Source organism: Mus musculus, chromosome 14, assembly GCF_000001635.26.
Source record: "Mus musculus strain C57BL/6J chromosome 14, GRCm38.p6 C57BL/6J".
Taxonomy (NCBI): domain Eukaryota; kingdom Metazoa; phylum Chordata; class Mammalia; order Rodentia; family Muridae; genus Mus; species Mus musculus.
This window is the reverse complement of record NC_000080.6, coordinates 54073481-54094599: the sequence shown is the minus strand read 5'-3', so window position 1 is coordinate 54094599 and position 21119 is coordinate 54073481. Positions and strand designations below refer to the sequence as shown.

The following is a 21119-nucleotide window of genomic DNA, read 5'->3' as shown; positions in this document are numbered from 1 at the left end:
ACCAAACCAAACCAAACCAAACCAAACCAAACCAAATACCTGACAGAAAGCATCTTCAGGGAAGAAGGATTTGCTTGGCTTGTAGTTTGAGGGAACAGCTCATCATAGCTGTGAAGGCAGCAGGAACTCACTCATAGCTGGGTGTTTGGGAGGCAGAGAAGAGAAGGTGGCTTTAGAAAGTATCCAACTGGCTTTTTAGTGTGGGACCTTAACCCATATGATGGTACTACCCATATGCAGGGTGAATTTTCCCTTTTCAGTTAAACCTTTCTGGAAATGCCTTCAGAGACCCAGCTATGTGTCTCCTAGGTGACTCAAAACAATGTCAAGTTGTCAGTGTCCTTCCTTCCATAGGCTTCCAGAAGAATGCATGTCCTCCATTAGAGGTGGATTTTTCAAGCTCTAATGATCTGGATTTAAAATATGTCTTCCCAACTCCAGATCCAGGTTAAAGGTGAGTCTTTCCCCAGCTCAAGAGATGTAAATTAAAGGCATGTCTTTTTTTTAAGATTTATTTTTATTTTATGTATGTGAGTACATTGTAGCTGTACAGGTGGTTATAAGCCTTCATGTGGTTGTTGGGAATTTAATTTTTTTATTTTTAGGACCTCTGATTGCTCTGGTCAACCCCACTCGCTCCAGTCAACCCCACTCGCTCAGTCCCTGCTTGCTCCGGCCCAAAGATTTATTATTATACATAAGTACACTGTAGCTGACTCCAGACACACCAGAAGAGGGCGTCAGATCTCATTACGGGTGGTTGTGAGCCAACATGTGGTTGCTGGGATTTGAACTCAGGACCTTCTGAAGAGTAGTCAGTGCTCTTACCTGCTGTGCCATCTTGCCAGCCCAAGGCCTGTCTTACTACCCTAAAGATTCAGAGGAGAAATCGATCTTTCTCCTTTAAATTAAGAAAAAAAATCCCTTCCATATTTAGATCTTATTTAATTTTAGATGTAGTCAAGTTGACAACCAAGACTAGCCATCACAAAAATGACGTAGATGAACAGAAAACAGCCTTAATCAGCAGGTATTCTGTGCCCAGAAGTAACCTCACTGGCCGTACAATCTGGGCCTTTTTTTTTCTTTCTGGTGCAAACTGTAGCATCTGCTTCAGAGAACAAGACTGCATTTGTTAGAGGAGATGCTGGTATTTAGTTTCTGACTGCTATTACCGCTGCTTTGGCATCTATTTTTCTGAGCTTCTTTTATTTTTTATTGCAATCCATCTACTTATCTTGGATTTATTATTTATGCACCAAGGCGGCTGCTTCCTTGGAAGAGAGAGAGATTTTTGCCAACATGCCAATTGTCCACCAGACATTAATCCATAACTGTAGCAAGAACTTAACAGAGAGCATTATTAGATTAGATTTGTTTTTAGCAGCAGCTAAGTGCTTACCACAGTATTCTGTCCACATCAAATGCACTATAAATGTTTCTATGGACTAAAGAAAGAAAATACAAAATCAAACAAACATAATGGAAAGATGAATCAGCAGAACAGGCATGGAGATTAAAGGGGGGGGGCGGGAATCAAACCTAAAACACAAGAAGACTTAGCAGAGTGTTCCAGAGTTACCCTTTAAAGGCAAAGCAGAACAAACTAGACCGGGAAGGGACTGGGGCAGGATGGACAAGAGGAGGAATGCAGAGAGAGGCTGGTCAGGCAGTTAGCACACGTGGTCCATGCTCTCGGCCCACACTGGGATACCTGGGAGTTTTAACAGTTACTATAGCCTGGGAGCTACTTTTCTAGAATCTCCTTAGTCAGTCTGGGGCAGGTTCTAGACATCAAAATTAAAGAAAAAAAAATCTTTCCAGGAACAGACGAAATGGTTCTGTGGTTAGAGCATTTTCTGTTTTTCCAAAGGACCTGCGTTCGGTTCTCAGCACCCACCTGGGGGGGGGGGTCTCCTACAAGCACTTGAATCTCCAGCTCCAGAGGACGTGGCTCCCTCTTCTGGCCTCAGTGGGAACTGCACATACCTGGTATACTCTCTTTAAAAAATAAAAATGCGTATTAAAAAGATGTGCTCTTGAAACACAAATGATAAACAATATGGTTGCCTAAACTATACAAGTTGACACTACAATGTGCGTGGGGAAAATTTCACAAGGTCCCATTCCTAGAGGAAGAGATACAGCCAAGCAATGGCTGCTGTGGGAGGGGGGAACCAGCTTTCTCCAGGGGCAAGCTCTCCGATAGGTTATTCAGTCGCAAGTGTTTAATCCTAAACACATGTACATATGCATATGAATGACACTAAGTATATACTAAATACACTCACTTATGGAGTTTCTGACCCCTGGGAATAAACCATAGACTCAATCCAATTATAATTAAAGGATTTATTGATTTCTGCTAGCAAGACAACAATCTCCGAGCCAAACTTGAAACTGCCGTGAGAAGAGGGTAAGGGAAGAATTTTTAAAGGTGAAAAGCCACAAGAAGACCTCTAGGATCTGCACAAGCAAGCCAAGGCTACTCTGCTCTGCCAAGACTAGGTTGTTAGAATGACTGGAAGGTTTGCATAAGCAGAAGTAGGGAGTCACCGCTGGGTGAGGATCACTGAGTCAGGGTCACTGGAAACTTAACCTTCCAGGGACTGGAGTCAGAGACAACTCCCTAGTGGGTACTAAGATGGATGCACAGCATAAAAATGGAGGTGTGTGTGTGTTCACATATGTAACAATAAAAATTAAAGAAGAGTTCATGGATTTGAGAAGGAATGAGAAGGACACAGAGAGGCTTAGAGGTGGAGAATGGAGGGTAGAAATGATATACAGTAGTCACATAAAAATTCTAGAAACACCGGGCAGTGGTGGCGCGTGCCTTTAATCCCAGCATTTGGAGGCAGAGGCAGAGGCAGGCAGATTTCGGAGTTCGAGGCCAGCCTGGTCTACAAAGTGAGTTCCAGGACAGCCAGGGCTATACAGAGAAACCCTGTCTTGAAAAACAAAACAAAACTAAGCAAAAAAAGAAATTCTAAAAACAATGTAAATAATTAAAAAAAAATCATTCCAGGTAATTCCAGTGTAATGTAAACCAAGGCTGAACTGTGGACAGCAAATACTCATCACAGTGCTGAGCCCAGGGGATAAGGCAAAAGTGTCCCCTGTGACCAGGAAGGCCACTGTGGGGATCACAGGCTGCCAGCTTCTGTTCTTTGTCCTCTCTCCAGAACAATATGGATCCCTAGTAAGGCATCTGCTTGCTGGTGGCTCACTGCTGGCCTCTTACAAACAGAAGGCATGAGGCAAGTGTTGAGGTCAGCACCAAGCTGTCTTCCTGAGCTTCCACAATAGTGCTGGTCAGTTGTGGTTGCTTGGTATTTCCCAAGTTAATTGGGTATAGCCTGGCCTTACTAGGCTAATTCCACGTTCTTAGTTCTTTCTCCTAATCCTGCCCTGGCCCTCCATGTCTTAATTTTTTCCTACTGAGATACTTTCTGAGCACTGGGATTCAGCCAGGGAAGCCCATCTGCCCTTTAGCTGATGCTTGCCACTGGGTAACACAGAGCTGAGAGAGATGAAACACAGGCCACAGCCCAGCAGACCCAGCTGGAGCAGTGGTCAACTTCCAACTTTGTGCCCCACATCCTCCTTCATTGTATCCCTCCCTCTCCTTGTTCCTCCCTTCCCTTCCTTTTTCTGACTTGTAATCCTTCCAGGCTTGTAGCCGTCCATTGTTATCCAAGAAAATTTGCCATAAAGAGTGCCATGTTTGGTGCTCGGAGTGTGATGGCTATTCTTGGTTGTCAACTTGACTCTATCTGGGATGAACTACAATCCAGAAACGGAGGGCACAGATGTGATCCAGATCAGGAGGCAGAAAGATATCCCTTTCACTCGGGCCACACCTGCTAGAAGCCAATATGAGGACAATAGGAGAGGGAAGGCTTTTGTTCTTTGCCTACTTGCCCTTGCCTTGCTAGCACATCCATTCCTTCACTGGTATTGGAGCCTGTTTCTTCTGGATTCCAGCATATACAGAAGACCAGCTGAGACACTAAGCCTTTGGGACTGAGAAACTACTGGATTCTTGGACTTTCCTTCATAGCCATTGCTGGAATAATTGGACTGCAGCCTGCAGCTTGTAAATCATTTGAATAAATTTAATGTGTGTGTGTATATATATATATATATATATATATATAAAATGTATGTTATGTATATCATATATTCAACATTATTTATGTATACACACACACACATATATATATACACACATATATGTGTGTGTGTGTGTGTGTGTGTGTGTGTGTACTCATTCCATAAGTTCGGTGACTCTAGAGAACCCTGAACCCTGACTAATACATGGAAGAAACTACTTCCTTTAAGAGGCTGGGAGATTACTTTCTGCTTTCCTAGAATTTATTTCGCAGAGAAGGTTTTGTGTCATGGGGTGTAAATTTTATGCCATTTGAATAGAATGTGAAATTCTTTTTTTTAAACATGTTTATTTTCATTTTATGTGTGTGGGTGTTTTGCCTATAGGTAGTGTTTGCACTATGTGTATGCTGTGTCCATGGAAGCCCAAAGAGGTCACTGGATTCCCTTGAACTGGAGTACAGCTGGCTGTGAGTGGTGGGTGCTGGGACTTGAACTTGGGTCTTCTGCAAGAGCAGCCAGTGCTCTTAGCGGCTGAGCCTGGGATGGGAAGTTCTTTCTGACTCTGGAAATCCTCTTTGTTTTCCCTGCTTGCTGGAAGCCCGAGGAACCTAGTGAACTTCAGACAGAACCCAGAGAAACAACAATAAAAGTGTTCAGGCTGCTGGTAGATGAAAAATAAATTTTTATTGATTGAAGAGCAGTTATTAAAAACAAAGCATGTGATTTTGTACTTCTGTCTAGTACTATCCTAAAAGAGAGTGACAAACTGGGAAAACTTGGATTAGAAGCACATGACTAATTATTTTTAAAGACTCGGAGTGGGTCCTTTCTCTTTGAAGTATACTCTGCTTAGGAGGAAAAGCTCAGGGCTCCAGGTTGAGAAGTTAAGGCAGCGGGAGGTTGAAACAGCTGGTCACATTCCCATTCGTAGGCAGGAAGCAGAGAATGATGAATGTATGTGTGATGCTGTTCAGTTCTCTTTCTCTGTTTTAGACAGTATAGGACCCCCTGCCCAGGGAATGGTGCCACCCATAGTGGATGGGTCTTCTCATTTTAGTGAGTGTATTCAAGATAAGTCCTCCATAAAAATACCCAGAAGCCATATCCCAGACCATTCTAGATTCTGTCAAGTTGATAACCAATGCTAACCATCATAGCAATGAATGCTTCTCCCCTCCGTTGATGGTGAGACTTGGATATCAGAAGAATGTGGCTGCTTTAGTAATTGTAGGAAGCTCACATTTTGTAGATAGAATTATGCAGCTATGGCATTGAGATCTTGCTGTGTAGATCTTGTACCCTTCACCTCTACTTATCCTGTCTAGCACAGGCTGGTGACACTGCCGTGCTCTCTCAGAACCCTAGGGAAACCCCCCACCTACAACTTCATTTTCCATGGGGGAAACAAATAACAACTCTTTATTTTTTCGATGGAAAAGGAGAAAGCTGTAGGAGCCTCTTTGGGAGCAAGACTTTCCACCATTTGCTACAAATGGGAGAGAATGGGGAAGGAGCCTGCCTCCTGGGTAGGGCTTCGATGTCAGACTGAGAAGACAGATGTGGAAAGGACTTGTCCCCTTTTCCTGGGAACAGGGGTTGGTGGTTCTGACCCTTCATGTTAGTGGTTCCCAAAGTCACCGACAAACGTTTGTATCACTCATGGCTCCACAGGGTGTCCAGCTCTTAGGTTCTGTCTGAGCTAAATATACCTAGTAGTTTTTTTCAATTAGTTTTATTACAGATCGGAAGGAAAAAAAGGTACGAGATGGAAAGAATGGCGAACTAATAGAGTTAGAACTAACAGCAAATAATGGGAGAGAACCGTGAAATCCCCATGGGGACCTTCTTGGAGGCAGATGTGCAATACAGTAAAATGGTGCCTTCAAAGGCAGCCTTGGGGCTGGATGAAGAGTTTCAAAACCAAGGAAGTGGGGCATTTGGTATTCAGGTGGAAACTCTATTGCAGCAGCTTAGATCATCACAACCCAGTGTCCTTGTCCTGTCCCAAGAGCCTCACTCACTGCACCTGCTGCTGTCCCATTGCCATGACCTGTGTACCCCAGGCGCTCTGGCAGAGTCTGTGGGATTGGCAGGGAAGTTTGATGGTAGGTAGAGACAAGGACGGGGGCAATGACAGGTGTAACATTCAACACAATTAAGAGGCGTCATCTCTAAGAGTGGTTGTTTTATAATTACCACTGTGAGCACCTAGTTTTGGATGCATGTGCTGTTACATACATCATGTCTATGACAAGTTAAAGGGCTCTTAACATTGAGCTGTGTAATGAATGCTCAGTATGAGTGAATGAAAAGATGATTGGATGGGAATACAAACTGTCCTTGTGGTGGGGCTTTAATTGCGAAGGAGTCTGAGAGTCGGTGCCTGTGCTTGACTGAGTAGTCACTGTATTTGGGAAGCTAACAGAAGAAGGCAAAGGAAATACCTCACGACTGCCTCTCCATGGTGAACAACCCTGACATCTGGCAGCATCTCGAGGGGAGTCACAGTCCATGACAAAGCACACGGCAACAGTCTTATCTACCCATTGGCAGTGGCCAGGCTGCAGTGGGAATGGGGGCTGCATAGGGGATGACGCATGCCAAGGAGACAGACCAGAAGAGCCCAGAGAAACAGGACTTTTGTAAGACTCAAATGAGAACAGTTTCTTTCAGAAGACCTTACTTTAAAACTTGCCAGCTTGATTTCCAGACTAGTGACCCAGAGGGTTGAGCTGAGAATCACGGTTCTAGTATGCCAGTGTTACTGTTGCCTCGATTCACAAATGTGCTGTGTCTGAGTTGACCTACAATATAGCTGGGGATGTCTTCTGGGAAGCACACCAAAGGCCCATCACAACTGTTAGCCCAGAGGACTCTTTACAAATATTTATTTATATAAGTGTAAATAAATAAATATTGTAGCATAAACTGTTATCTAGGGATAGGTACAGAAAGGGCATAAGAGGAAAAAAAATAAAGTTCAAAATGCTATTTCAGCCGAGAAATATTTATTTTTGCAATAGAGATGTAGTTAGACAAATGTCCTCTACCCTGATAGAGATTAAATCCTTAACTTCAAATACATGGAGGCTTTTGGCAAACTTTCTTTACAGCAACCAAAGGGGAAAGAACTAGCCTTTGCCCACAACATGTGGTAGCTGTTCAAAGGGACACAGGAACCAGGGCTTTCCCAGTGGACAATCAGGGACCTCGGTCCATACAGGAAGATCAAGCACAGAGACGTTTTCAGTTTGCATCTAGAAAATTCAGTAGAACGTGGGCTCTTGGGGTATAGAACTGATTAGTTAGTACAAACGGGCGTGAGCGAGACGGGGATCAGAATTCGGAGGAAGTGAGGTTGCCACGTGTTGTTATTAGAACAGCTGGGAGACATCCTTTCTGGTCCAGGGAGTTTTTCTCTTTGCCTTTTTCTGTGGCCCTGGGTGTCAATCAAGGAGCAGCATTGTGCGGTTGAGCTGAATCCGAGTCTCTGCAGGAGGGTCTTAAGAGAGCGTACTGTTGTTTCCTTTTGCCTTTTCCCTTTGGAGTAGAGAGTAGATCCGAGTGGACCGTTGTAAGAAATGAGTCATGTTTGCCACTACATACCCACTCACCAGCTGGGGTGCGGGAACGTAGGTAGTTTGTAGAAGCTTCGCAGTACTTTCCACACCTATAAGGGATGATGCTAGCTCAGTTTAGCATTCTAAATTCAACCACTCATCCCATGCCAGTGTGTCGTCTCATTTGAGATTGTTCATTTAGAAAAACACAGCAAGGGGCATTATTTCTTTAAATAAAACATCCTCGTGCGTGTTGCCTGCCCCTCAAGTGATCCCCAAAGCAGAAATTCAGTTCGGACAGTGAACCCAATACTCACATATTATGGGCTTACTAGCAATGCATGAGAGAAACTGAAGATGGACCACGGCAGACTGTCCAGAGGGGTTTCTAAATTGCGGAGGGGGCGGACAGATGAAGGAACTAGCCAAACAATCACAGCATGGGAGAAAACGCCTGAAATAATCCAAAGCAGGCAGGAACTTAAGTGGTGCTGTTGGATAACGCTATCCTTAGAAGAGAGTTTTACATCGGAAATATAAGTTCATGAGCCATGAACACATCTGTGAAGTTTAATGCTGCAAGAATGAATGAGATCACTCAGGAAGAATCAGAGAAGTCCAGTAGGAGCCCCGGGGACTCTAGAAGCTCCATAGTGGAGTAAAAGCCATGAAAGGGAATTGGCCAGGAGGGGCCATGGAGATCTGCAAAGGGTGACTGAAGTCGCAGAAGCTAAACATGGGAAGCAGTGGAGGAGGAACAGGGGCCACAGCTGGGAAGTTGTGTGATGTGGCGACCACCCATGTATTTGCCTTGGGACTGGGTTCTTTCATTTTAAACAAAGCTCTGAGGACGGAGTTGTGTCTATTTTGCTCCCGTTATATACCAAGTGTCTGGTACTGCATTTGGCACAAGACAGAATGCAAAATACAACTTTTAGAAAAAAAAAAACAGAGAAAGAAAAGCCAGCTTCAGGTATTTATAACATGTCCAATAGCATTTGGAGGTTCCTGCGAGGAGTGGAGTCTCCCAGAGAATGAATACTTCATTTAGAGGCCTGTCTAGACCTGTTGGCCTCTTGTGTAACTCTTTTCAACATCATTAGATGTTCTTCAGTCTAGATGCTCAGAAATGAACAAACACTAGTAATTTGTCTGATTGATTTTTTCCCACAATCCTTTGGGAATTTAGTACTCGCCACTAAGGTCTCATGAGACATTAGTTGTTGGGTCAGTACAAAATAAAGAAATAAATAAAAGTTCTGTGATGCCAATCCTGGCTTAAGTAGGTACAGCAGTAGTGTTTTTCAGAACATTTAATGTGGCAAGAGAAATTATGAGTATTCAGGGACATTGCTAATATTTATTCTTTGCTAAAATTTCTCAACCACAGAATTATTTTTAATTGTGCAACTATTATTGCCATCTGGAGGGATGGTGGCATAGGAAGAAGAACTTGCTAATTCAAGAATTCTAAGAAAAACAAAATCCTATCAAGCTTTTTACCAGTCAACATCGGGACAAAACTCCTGGGCCGACTCAGAGATACAGTGGTCTGTTATCTCAAAGGATTTGGTGTTTCCTTCCCTGTATGAAGGCCCCCTCCCTGCTCTGCATATTGCTATACCTTCTGTGGGGAGGGTCTTGGTCTCTAACCAATTGCTTTTGAGTTTGGCCAGAAGGGCCTTGGCTAGTGAGTGTGAGTGGTTGTGGTTGATGTGTCAGAGGGGAGCCTGTTCAGCTCTGGTTGCTCTTCCCTTGCTCTCTCCTGTCATTAGAGCAGCGTGTCCCAAGCGGTGTCTTACCTTTCCACCTGGGCTTTTTAATATGAAGGGAAGGTGTCTTATTTTCTAGCCACCAATTTGTGGGAAAAGCAAGCAGGGAATGTTCAATTCAAACTGTTGACCTTAAAGCGTTGGTAACATATCAGGGTTTTTCCTAAGGCAGAGAGGGACACGGCAAGGCTGATAGATATGAATGCTGTTTCCTTCAGAGCACTTACAGAGGCAGCTTCAGGGAAGCGGGAAGTGGGACCCAGGTGACTCGGTTTGTAGCTGAGTATTTTCATAGCTCGCAGGGAAACACTTTGCTCTGATTGAAGGCAACTCTGGGAGTGTAAACAATTCAACCTAGGCTGGATGAAGACTTGTGGAGCTAATGTTTGCTGTGAGGGGCCTGCGTATTTGAGAAGAGGGAGGTCTCACTATTTCACAAGGCAGAAAATCAAAGTGGGAATTCACAGCCAGTCCCGATGGCATTATATGCCTCCCCCAAGACACTGTACTTCTCCATTGGTCCCTCCGGGTTCTCTTATGGTCCCTACTATTGAGAAGGAAGGGCTCTGTGTCCCAGAAACACCAAGGCCTGGGAAAATCCCGGAAGTTTTGCATAGTTCTTTAATAAGAGTAATAAGTAAAAGGAGTGGTTGTTACAGAAAGAAAGAGAGAAAGAAAGAAAGAACTTCCCTTCCCTCTTTGCTCTCCTTAATTCTTTATCTTCTCAAAGAGTATCACCACTACCACGTTAGGTGGTGTGTCTTGAGATGAGGATGATAGCTGAATTTACAAAATCTCTAAGCTGCTGGGTGTGGTAGGCCACACTTTCAATCTCAGGGCTGGAAATGAAGCAGGTGAATCTCCACGAATTTGAGGCCAGGCTGGAGTTTCCAGTCAGCCGGGACTGCACCGTGAGACCCTGCCTCAAAGCCAAAACGAAGTAAAGCAAAACAACAAAACCTCTAAGCTTTTCTTGACAGGGAACTAGCTGCATCCTGTGGGTACAGAGTCCCCACGAAATCTCGATGAGCTGTCCCCTCCCCACCAAAGGAAACTGGTTATATCTAGTTACTTAACAGCAAAGAGCACTGTGTGTTGTATCACTGTTGTGGATGGTCGTCTTCCTTCCTAAGCCACCTTAAGGAACCCCTGAGAACACCTTACTGGAGGGAAGCAGCACTTTTCCCATTATAAACATGTGCAGCCTCTGAGACGCTGGCTCTGAGCCATCCCCTCATTCTCTGTAACCGTTCATTACTCCTGGGAAGAGCTAGAACCTCCAAGGCCCTGCGCAATCTGAGCCCTCCACCTCCCTGGGAAGCTCTCCTCTGTCCTCCCTCGACCTCCATGCTTTGGTTGGCCAGATGTGTCTTCTTGCTGTTGCTTGAGGGTCCAGGCAGGTGCTCCCCCACCCAGGGCTTTCCCAGCCGTGCGTGGTTCCTTGCTCTGTTACTAAGGCTGCATTTTCATTTTTTCACCCTGAGGACAGGAATCTAGCTCTGGCTGTTTTGCAGCTTAGCGTGTGATACAGCGTCAGGAGCACTGTGCTTGCTCAGTAAATATTTGAGGGATGAGGCTATGCTTCTCTATAATTACAGGCTTGTGCATTTTACTAATATAGGTTCTGAAAATAGTCAAGTGGAAAAAAATAATCAAAAAGTTCATGTTTATTTCAGTTAGAGGGGGTCACTGAAAAAGATAACCATCATATTAAGCTTCTATGATTTCATCAAAGCTCCTGGACTTTCTGGGAAGGACTTACTCACCTGTCAGCATTCCTGTATAAGGACATCGTAGACCTGCGGAGGATCGTCTGCCCCACAGTTGACCTATGTGCCTCACAATGTACTCTTGGGGATGCCATTTTTGATTCCATCTCTGGATCTCTAAGATCACTCAACAAATAAAAATGGAGCAAAGCAGGGCCTTGCTGTACCCCAGAGTCTGCAGTGAAGGCCAGATTCTGAAAGATGCATCCATTTTTTTCATACAGATACATTTATGTAATTTTCAGGTCCAATAAAAAGCAAAATCAAATTTGGTCCTTATTCTCTCAGAGCTTACAAACTAGAGAAAATAGGAAGGATGAAATTAGTGAAGCATCATCTCAAGATGCCTCTGAGAAGCAACAAGGAGAGAGAGGAAAATCCCACAGGAAAGAGTGTGTAGGAAAGCCCTGGGGTGGGAGAGTACCAGATTGGATAGGCAAACAATGGCGAGAAGACAGTTGACTGAAGCCCAGAAACTGCGGGAAGATGGAGTATAGCTGCATAGTGAAGTGAAGGGGTCGGACTGCTTAGAGTCTTGAGGGTTTTGCAAGCTTCAGATCTTCCTGAAAAAAAAAAAAAAAGAGAACTTGCAGGAGAATTTCTAAGGAGTGTCATGGCATGATCATATTTGTATTGAAGAGATCACTCTGGTACTAGAGGCTGAATCATTTAGTCAAAGGCTGCCTAAATGTGATCTGAGCAGGGAGGGCAGGGAGGATACTAACCGAAATGCCAAATGGAATGGGAGAAAGTCCACAAGGCCTCACCCCTACACAAAGAACAGGTAACTCAGACATTCCACGAATGGGAGAAACAGTCTTCTCTAGGGATGAGCACACCAATTGGTTACCCAATACCAGGTGGTCAGCCCTGAAAACATACACAGGAGTAACTTTAAACATGCTGAGCAGGTTGTATTAAGGAGTATACGCATATATGTGCACACAAAGTTGGATGTAACAGCAACTAATGAACAAAAGAGGCCAAAACTTTGAAGGAGAACAAGGAGCAGATGGGAGGGTTTGGAAGGAAGAAAGGGAAGGGGAAAATGATATAATTACGTTATCTCAATCATCATAAGAAGTAACTAAAAACTAGATTAAAGAAAGCTATACCACTCTTGGGCATGTACCCAGGAGGTGCTCCAACCTGTAATAAGGACACATGCTTTATTATGCTCATAGCAGCCTTATTTATAATAGCCAGGAGCTAGAAAGAACCCAGATGTCCTTCAACAGAGGAATACAGAAAATGTGGTACATTTATAAAATGGAGTACTACACAGCTATTAAAAATGACGAGTTCATAAAATTCTTAGGCAAATGGATAGAACTAGAAATGATCATCTTGAGTGAGGTAACCCAATTACAAAAGAACACACATGGTATACACTCAATGACAAGTGGATATTAGCCCAAAAGCTCTAAATAACCAAAATACAACTCACAGACCACATGAAGCTCAAGAAGGAAGACCAAAGTGTGGGTGCTTGGTCCTTCTTAGAAGGAGAACAAAATACTCACAGGAGCAAATATGGTGATAAAGTGTTGAGCAGAGATGGAAGGAAAGGCCATCCACAGACTGTCCCACCAGACTGTGTATGGGGATTCATCCCATACACAGCTACCAAACCCAGACTCTATTGTGGATGCCAAGAGTGCATGCTGAAAGGAGCCTGATATGGCTGTCTCCTGAGAGGCCCTGCCAGAACCTTATAAATACAGAGGCAGATGCTTGCAGCCAACCATTGGACTGAGCTCAGGGTATCCAGTAGAGGAGTTAGAGAAAGGACTGAAGGAGCTAAAGGGGTTTGCAACCCCATAGGAAGAACAACAATATCAACCAAACAGGCCCCCCAGAGCCTCCAGGGACTAAACCACCAACCAAAGAGTACACATGGAGGGACCCATGGCTCCAGCCACATATGTAGCAGAGGATGGCCTTGTTGGGCATCAGTGGGAGGAGAGGTCCTTGGTCCTATGAAGGCTCGATAGATGCCCTAGTGTAGGGGAACTGAGGGTGGGGAGGTGAGAGTGGATGGGTGGGTGGAGGAACACCCTCATAGAAGCAGGGGGACGTAGGATGGGATAGGGGGTCTCGGGGGAGGGGCAACTGGGGAAGGGGATAACATTTGAAATGTAAATAAAGAAAATATCCAACAACAAAAAAATCTTTTCCTTTTCCTGACCTCCCAGAACAGTTTTATTTAAAAAAACAAAAACAAAAACCAACCAACCAACCAAACAAACAAACAAAAAACAGAATTGTTATTGAAAATATTCGAATGGGCAATGGGTTATCATTTATTCAATCAATATTTGATGAACATGCATCTTAATGCAAGACTTCCTGTGTGACCTTTTAGATTCCTACAGGCTTTCAAGTACAATGGGTTTAATTTCCCATTTAAAACCTTAATTGTTCCAAACGAAGGTCACAGCTTGGATTCGTTCAAATTGATTCCGTTATTTGTACTATAGATGTATACCTCCTTGGCATTTAAAAAGGCCACAACCAGTGCCTTCCCCAGGATTGCACCGCCCTTGGAATAGGCAACGTGTTGTCTGATAGAAGCATTTTTCCTTCTTTCTTGGCTGCCGGAACCTCAGCCTTCACGGAACCCTTCCTCCATGGCACACATGGTTTCTGTTTCGCTCTTTGCTGTTGCCCTTCACTCACGACAGTGGCTCTGGGTGGTGGGTGATCTGTCCATCACTGTAGCCAGTTAATGGCCCTGCTTCTGGGTTTCGGACTCTCTGTGTCTGCCCTTGAGTCTTTTATTCCCGACCTCACAGCATGCCCGCAGAGGACCCTGCTTGGGAGGCTGGAGGAAGTAGTGAGTCTACTCCAGTTCATATGGACCGACCGACCGACCGATCGCTCTGTGCCTAGGGCTCGATGCAGACTTTTCGTTTTTTCTTTTTCTCTTTTGTTTAGGAAGTGAGATTTCCTTTCACTGCTCTGAACACTGTTCAGCCAGACCCGCTTCATAATGGACAGAAATTATAGACGGTAGAATGGAAGCAACAATTATATAAACTAGTTTGATATCAATTGCCTTTATTGGAAGGGCTGAGAAATGCACGGACAATATAGAAATAATAGCCAATTTTTGTGTCATACATTTGGCCTCAGAATTTTTGCAGGGATTTTGGGCCCATGTGTACACTAAGGTAAGACCTTCAGCAGGTCCGTCTCCACCTGCTGAAGTATGAGGCTTTGGGTATCATTCCCAGTTACCTCAGTAAGCTTAGAATCACTCCACGTCTTTACCTTCAAATCTTTTCTGTCTTTTTAATTCCCCTCTCTCATCCTTCTTTTCTCCCCTTTCTCCTCTTTCCCCATCCCCTGCCCCTGCTCTCTTTTTCTCTTGTGTATGGATCCTCTCAGGTCACTGGGGGCATAGTGGTTGCTTTTGTCCTAGGATGTCTCTCTCCCTTGGCTCCAGGCAATGCCTTGCTCGCCTACTTCATGCCCATCTTATGCTCTGAAATTTCCCTCCCAAACATGTCCCGTCCATCCTGTAAGGGGAACAAACAAGCACTATTCTCTTATCTCCCACTGTTCTTATTTCAAATGAGACTTAACTGTGCACTAATGATTCGTGTTTGTTTGTTTGTTTGATCTTGAGCTGGTGGAAGAAGATCCCGAATTTCACTGGATGATTTATGAAGGTGTGGTACAAAGCATGGAATCAATAAATACTTATTCATTTCTTCTTTTGTTTGTGAATGAATGAGAAATGGGCATACACAGAACTTATACAATACACTCTTCCAGTAAGCATATAATATTACCTCAGTAAGAATAGTTATTATATAAATAATGCAAATTATCTGTGTTCTGATTTTGGGATGGGCAACTGTTTATAAATAAGGCTCACATTTGTCTGTATGTCAGAATCACTTCAGGAAATTTTGACAAATAAGACTCTTCCATGGCAATGGGGAAAAAACTATTTATATTTTTCTACCTCAATAGAATGTTTCAATTATGATGGCTGCTTGAATGAAAATAGACCCATAGGCTTATAGAGACTGGCACTATTGGAAGGGGTGGCCTTGTTGGAGGAAGTCTGTCACTAGAGGTGGGATTTGCGGTCTCAGAAGCTCAAGCCAGACATAGTGTGTCTCATTCTTTTCCTGCTGTCTGCTGATCTGGATGTAAACGTCTCAGCTGCCTCTCTAGTACCATGTCTGCCTGTTTTCTACCATGTTTCCTTCCCACCATGATGACGATGACAATGGACTCAATCGGAACAGTAAGCCAGCACCAATTAAATACGTTCCTTTTTTAAGAGTTTGCTGTGGTCATGATGTCTCTTCACAGAAATAGAAACCCTAAGAGAATGACTTCAATGTATTTCCCCAAATTCATGCTTTAGTAACTTGATCCTCAATGCAACAAAGGTGAGAGGTGGGACCTTTAAGAAGCACTTGTGTATTGCCTTCAGGAAATGAATGCTATTAATTTTCACAGGAGTGGGTTTCTGACAAAACAGCCAGTGTAGTACCTTTCCCTCTTGCCCCTTACTTGCCCTCTGCCTGCTGCCATGGGCTGGAACAGCATGAAGACACTTGTTAGATGTGAGGCCTTGGTTCTTGAGCTTCTCAGCCTCCACAACTATGATAAATTTATTTTCTCTATAATTTGTCCAGTCTGTGGTATTTTGTTACAGTCACACAAAGTAGACTGGGACAGTGGAGCTCCTAGACCAGTGCTTCTTAGGCCTTAGTGCAGATGTAACTTACCCAAGGACATTGTTCAAATATAGGTTCTGATTGACTTAGTAGACACAGAGTGAGACGTAGGACTCATTTGGAGAAATGACCAATGTCACTTACGTTATCCATCTGGATTATACCTAGAATGGTTTGCTTAGACCAGTGGTCTTCAATCTTATAGGGCAGGAAGAAGACAGGAAGCAAAGGGTTATCTGAGTTATCTGGGAAGCCAGAACTCCAATGCAAGTTAAATCTAAATCTCTGGAAATGTATCTCAGACACTGATGTTTTCGAAGAATTCCCCAGGAGATTCAAATATTAAGATGGAATTGACTGAGAACCATTGCTCTAGAGATAAAGTGACCATATCTAATGGTGGTCTCTCTGACGTCTGGGCAAGAGATGAGAAGCAAGGCTCTGGGTTCAATTCCAGGCACTTTCCCAAACAAACAAACAAAGCCCCAGCTCTTCCTTGTCTACTCGGAAAAAAGCTCTCACAGCAAATCTTTAGATTGTTGCCTGCACCAGCTGCTTCGGGCAATTTGTCAAGCATAGTGATATATATTGGTAATCCCAGAACTTGAGAAATTGAGACAGGAGCATCCCCATTCGTTTAAGGCCTGACAAGGCTACATATAGATAACTTGTCTCAAAAACATAATTAATAATTAAACAATGAATTAATTCTGTGCCTGCCCATAGGCAGATAGACTCTTTACATTAAGCTCAAGAATATATATTTGGAACAGTATCTCCAGTTTTATATGTGCAATAATCTGCTGTCCTGTAATATAAAATACAATCTCCTTAGCTTCATAGTCAGAGATCTTTAAACAAGTTGCTTATAACCAACTTTTAGACTTCTCTTTCAATACTTTCTGCACCAATCCGGTGCACTAGGCAGCTCCTAAGGTGGGCTGCTTCTGGTACTCATACTCCCATGTAATCCTTCCTCTTCGGTACTTCATTTACTGACTCTGATATTAACAGGATGGTGAGATGTTGCTTCCAAGAGAGATTGCAAAAGGACTGTGCCTTCTGCTGCATACAATTCTTCCCCCAGAGTCCTAACCATGTTAAGAAGAACTCTGTGGAGATACACTTGTTGAAGATTGTTGAGTGATAGTTTGATGAGAATGGACCCTAGAGGCTCTTATATTTGAATATTTTGGTCCCAGTTGTTGGCAAGGATGAAGAGGTATGACCTTGGTATGTCACCAGGGGAGGGATTTGAGGTTTCAAAAGACTTAGGCAATTCCTGCATTCATTCTCTCTCTCTCTCTCTCCTCCCCTCCCCCCTCTCCTCCTCTTCCTCCTCCCTCTGTTCTTCCCTCTGTCCTTCCCCCTCTCTCTCCCTCCCACCCTTCCTCCCTCACTTTCTCCTCCTCCTACACCCTACCTTGTGGTTGTGGATCAAAATGTGAGCTCTCAGCTTTTCTTTTGATCCACCATCATGGAGTCTAATCCTCTGAAATCATGAGCCAAATTAAACGCTTCTTTTTATAAGTTGTTTTGGTCTTGGTATCTTATCTCAGCAATAGAAAAGTAACTAAGACAGGATGGCACTACCCACATGGGTGAGCTTAAAGTATATCTTTTCCTGATCAAGCCCTGAGATGCCTACAGCCTTGGCTAATACCCCAGCTGCAGCCTCATGAGAAGTCTGGAACCAGCTAAGCCACACTTGGATTTCTGACCCACAGAGAGTGAAGCACGACAAAACAACTTTTTTGTTGTTGTTGAGCCTTTAGATTTTGAGGTAATTTATAATAATAAATAAAATGCATACTGGGAAAAATCCTTTTTCATTTATTCAAATCTCGACTTTTTCAAGCCTAGACAATTCTATGAAATTTTTTTTCACAGAGATTGAGCTTTTCATGTACTCTCAGGGCAGTGCATACAAAGTCAATAATATTCATTGTTGTAGAGCATGCGTTCTATATTTTTTAATTTTTGTATTTCTAATTTTAAATTAGTGTAATAAAAATGGGCTTCAAAACGACATTTTCACATATATCATTATGTATTCATATTTCTTCTTTGCATTTTTGTATTCTCTTGTAATCTCTGATTGTAATTGCTGGTGATAGATAGGTCTTCTAAAGAAAATCTGTAAGCACATTGATAAGAATCCCCGCCCTCTTTATTTATTATTATTTTTTTTATTCTCATGACTTTCCCTAATACCATGAATGACATCAGAGGCTTTAAATAGTGTGTGGTAAAGGCGGCATCATAAGGAAAGTTGATTGGAAGCCACGGGAGGATCTGGCTTTTAGTTTCTACAGTCATTTCTGCTACATATGCTAAAGTTTAGCTTTGCATGAGGAGACGATTCCAAATAGCTTTCTGAGCAGAAGAAAAGCTGGCTGCTGCATTACATTCCCCGGTGATTCCTGAAGAGTGGCATCTTTAAAGATGCACTGCCCCTCTACTCTGTTTCCTGGGCTTCTCCAGACCTTTTGCTCTGTGGACTCAGCCCTTCTTAGGTGCTTATCTAAGTCTTTTATTCACTTGACTCATGGTCAACCCAGTCCATGTTACCTCAACTATCATCTGTTCACAAGACCCTTCTCTGCCTACGCCCGTGGGGCCTCAGAACTCCTCTCTAGCTAAGATATAACGCCTTTAACCTGAAACAGTCATGAAAATACTTCAGACAACATCTCTGCTCAGTCTTCAGAGTAAGAATTAAAACCATTGCTAATAGCATTGGAAACTTTGATTAAAATGCTAATGGAAAACCATCTTCATTTTATCTAGTTTCTGCTCAAGAAGGCTTCCACCATGAAGATTGCAATGAGCTACAACACTCACAATGGAAGATGTTCTGCTCATCGGCTCGTTGTTTTAATACAAGGGCCCAGGGGTAGAGAAGGTTGAGGTCCTGCTGGTCTCTCCACGCAAACTCTAGCATCCTGTCTTCTCTCCTCAACTGGTATAGAAACTTCAAAGGGTGGGCCTTGCCCCAACTCAGCTCCAGCCTTTCTTATCAGAGGTGACTGTTAATGTAATCAGGAGGTCTCATCTCAGATGTGCTGCATAGCTCAGCCTGAGATGGTCTCTCATGGGAGAATCTGCCACCTTCGTCTGACCCTAGCCTTTCTTGAAGGGATCAGAAGCGGAACTGTAGCACCGTGGATATCTGACCCACAGTAGTACGTACCAGCGTCTTTCATTGTTGCCTTCTGAATGTCGAGTATAAACTGATTTTTTGAAATGTTAATTTTCCCTTTGAGGTTGCTCTTTCCACCATCAGTAGAATTGCTATTTAGCTTGTATACTAAAAACAGAGCATTAGTTCCATTCTTCTTATACCAGCTCATATGATAATTCTTCATGTCCCCTCCTGTTACAGTGCAGTAGAAGGAGGCAGGATCCCCAGCTACAACAGTAAAAGTTTTGGCAACTGGTTCCAAATATACATCCAAAGAGGTCCCTTAAGGAAAGAAGCTAAAGTCAGAGAGGTTGCAAAGGAATTTCTCCACCCCAAGGGGATGGGGTTTGGGGACATGTTGGGCATCAGTTCACCATATTAAGTCCCCAGAGAATTGTTCTAGAGATACACTTCCCAATGAAGAAAAAGGTCCAGGCACCTGGCCTTACCTGTACTGAAGATGAATATGCAGAGGACTGGACATCTCCAAAGCATAGTTTCACTGAGGATGAGTTTGTAATCGGCTGGTGCTTTCCTGGGCTGCCCTGCTGAGCCTCACCTCTGTCTCTGTCTCCGTGAGAATCCTTATCTGCTGTAAAGGTGGTTTGATATTAGTCACTTCCTCAGAGAGACATGTGGCAAGCTAGTGAGGTCATGGACTGGTAGCATGTTAACTCAATAAACCCAGACTACCCCCCGATTGCAGGCCAGATAGTATTTGGGACATATAAAGGTTAAAAAAAAAGATATGACTTCTGGATTCAAAGAATTTAGGGTTCTTTTTGCTTGAAGGGAAGTTGAGAAAAGAGACAAACAGCAGTTACAGGAGAATTAGGTCCACAAATGAGGTGGAGTCTGTGTTCCAAGAGCATCAAGGGAGAGCTCAAAGCAGGGACTCCTGAATTGAGCCCTGAGCCCTGATTAGGGCATGACAGATTTTGCATATAGAGAGCTCTCCCAGAGGACAGAGAAGTCATGAAATGAAGTTATCCAGCCTGTGAGTGCCAGCTAGCTCTTCCAGCTCTTCCATCTCCAGATAACCTCTTGGTTATCTGGCTTGCTGCTTCCTCCAGTCTTAAGTCGTTTCCTACCCGTGCTCAGTACCTACAGGGAAGTACTTGCAAATTCAAAAGTGTGTTATATAGCCTTGATCTGGTTCTGTTCTTCCTTCTTCCTGGAATGTCAATAGCTTCCTTCTCCCTCTCCCACCCTGAAGTGTTAGGCCATGACATGAACCAAGTTTATTCTAATTGTCTGAGGATTGACTTCCTGCATGGGACTTTAAGATTATTTAAAACAGAAACTTATTTGCATTTGTGGTGGTATTACCAGACATAGATTATGTCAATATTAGTAGCTTGGCAGATATTTACTGGCCAAGCAGGATTTTTGTTTGAAGTATCTGACTCCTAAGTAGCCCAGATGACTGGTTGTGTCCTCTAGTGAAGGCTGAGGTTAGAGAAAGATTTCTCAGCAAAACAGGTTAAAACCCAGGGTATCTACGTTTTCTGCTCACCTTTGTGGATGTCTTCGGCACCAAGGTCACATCTATCTCAACAGAAGTTGCTTGTTAATAGCATGAGGCTCACTACTTGGGTGGGGCCACTGGCCACCATTTTGTAAAAGAACACCGATTTTGCAGGTCTAACTGTTGGTGGCTTGAGTCTTACTTTGGAACTCGCCAATACCAGGCAGTTTATATCCTGAAGCTTTCATTTCCTCATTTGTAAACAGAAATTTTAGTTCCTTTGTAGGGATGCTTCGTGATGGAAAGGAAAGGACACAGATAAGCAGAGACTCCTCCATTTGGTGGATACTTGCAGGCTCACTGGAGATGATGATCTCCTTGTTGCCTCTTCTCTCTTGTCACGGTAGGTTAGTGACCTGGTCATAGCTTCTTGCCTGAGTCACAGTCACTCTTCTGTACCTTTAGGAAAGGACCTAACAGCAGAGAGCCACAGTTGTTTCAGCTTATATGGGATGAGCAGGGTTCTTAAAAGGCACAAGGAGTTCAAATA

The 21119-nt window shown here is 43.5% G+C and overlaps 1 long non-coding RNA gene, 1 gene segment (V, D, J or C) and 2 further genes; 1 reads left to right on the top strand and 3 right to left on the bottom strand.

Moving 5' to 3' along the window:
* Window positions 1–21119, bottom strand: part of Tcra (T cell receptor alpha chain) — a 1796232-nt gene that overhangs the window by 129599 nt on the left and 1645514 nt on the right.
* The window catches only part of Tcrd (T cell receptor delta chain), a 213126-nt gene that overhangs the window by 64599 nt on the left and 127408 nt on the right, over window positions 1–21119 (bottom strand).
* The window catches only part of Gm30275, a 58297-nt gene that overhangs the window by 31134 nt on the left and 6044 nt on the right, over window positions 1–21119 (top strand). Inside the window, exon 4 of one of the 2 annotated variants that reach the window (XR_003951147.1) lies at window positions 355–440. The exons of the other annotated variant lie outside the window; for it this stretch is intronic. This is a non-coding gene — a long non-coding RNA (predicted gene, 30275). Of the gene's footprint in view, window positions 1–354; window positions 441–21119 lie in introns of those variants that run through there. 2 annotated transcript variants of the gene reach the window in all.
* Window positions 19085–19596, bottom strand: Trdv4 (T cell receptor delta variable 4). The segment is given in 2 exon segments: window positions 19085–19383; window positions 19551–19596. Coding segments are annotated over 2 exon segments (345 nt in total).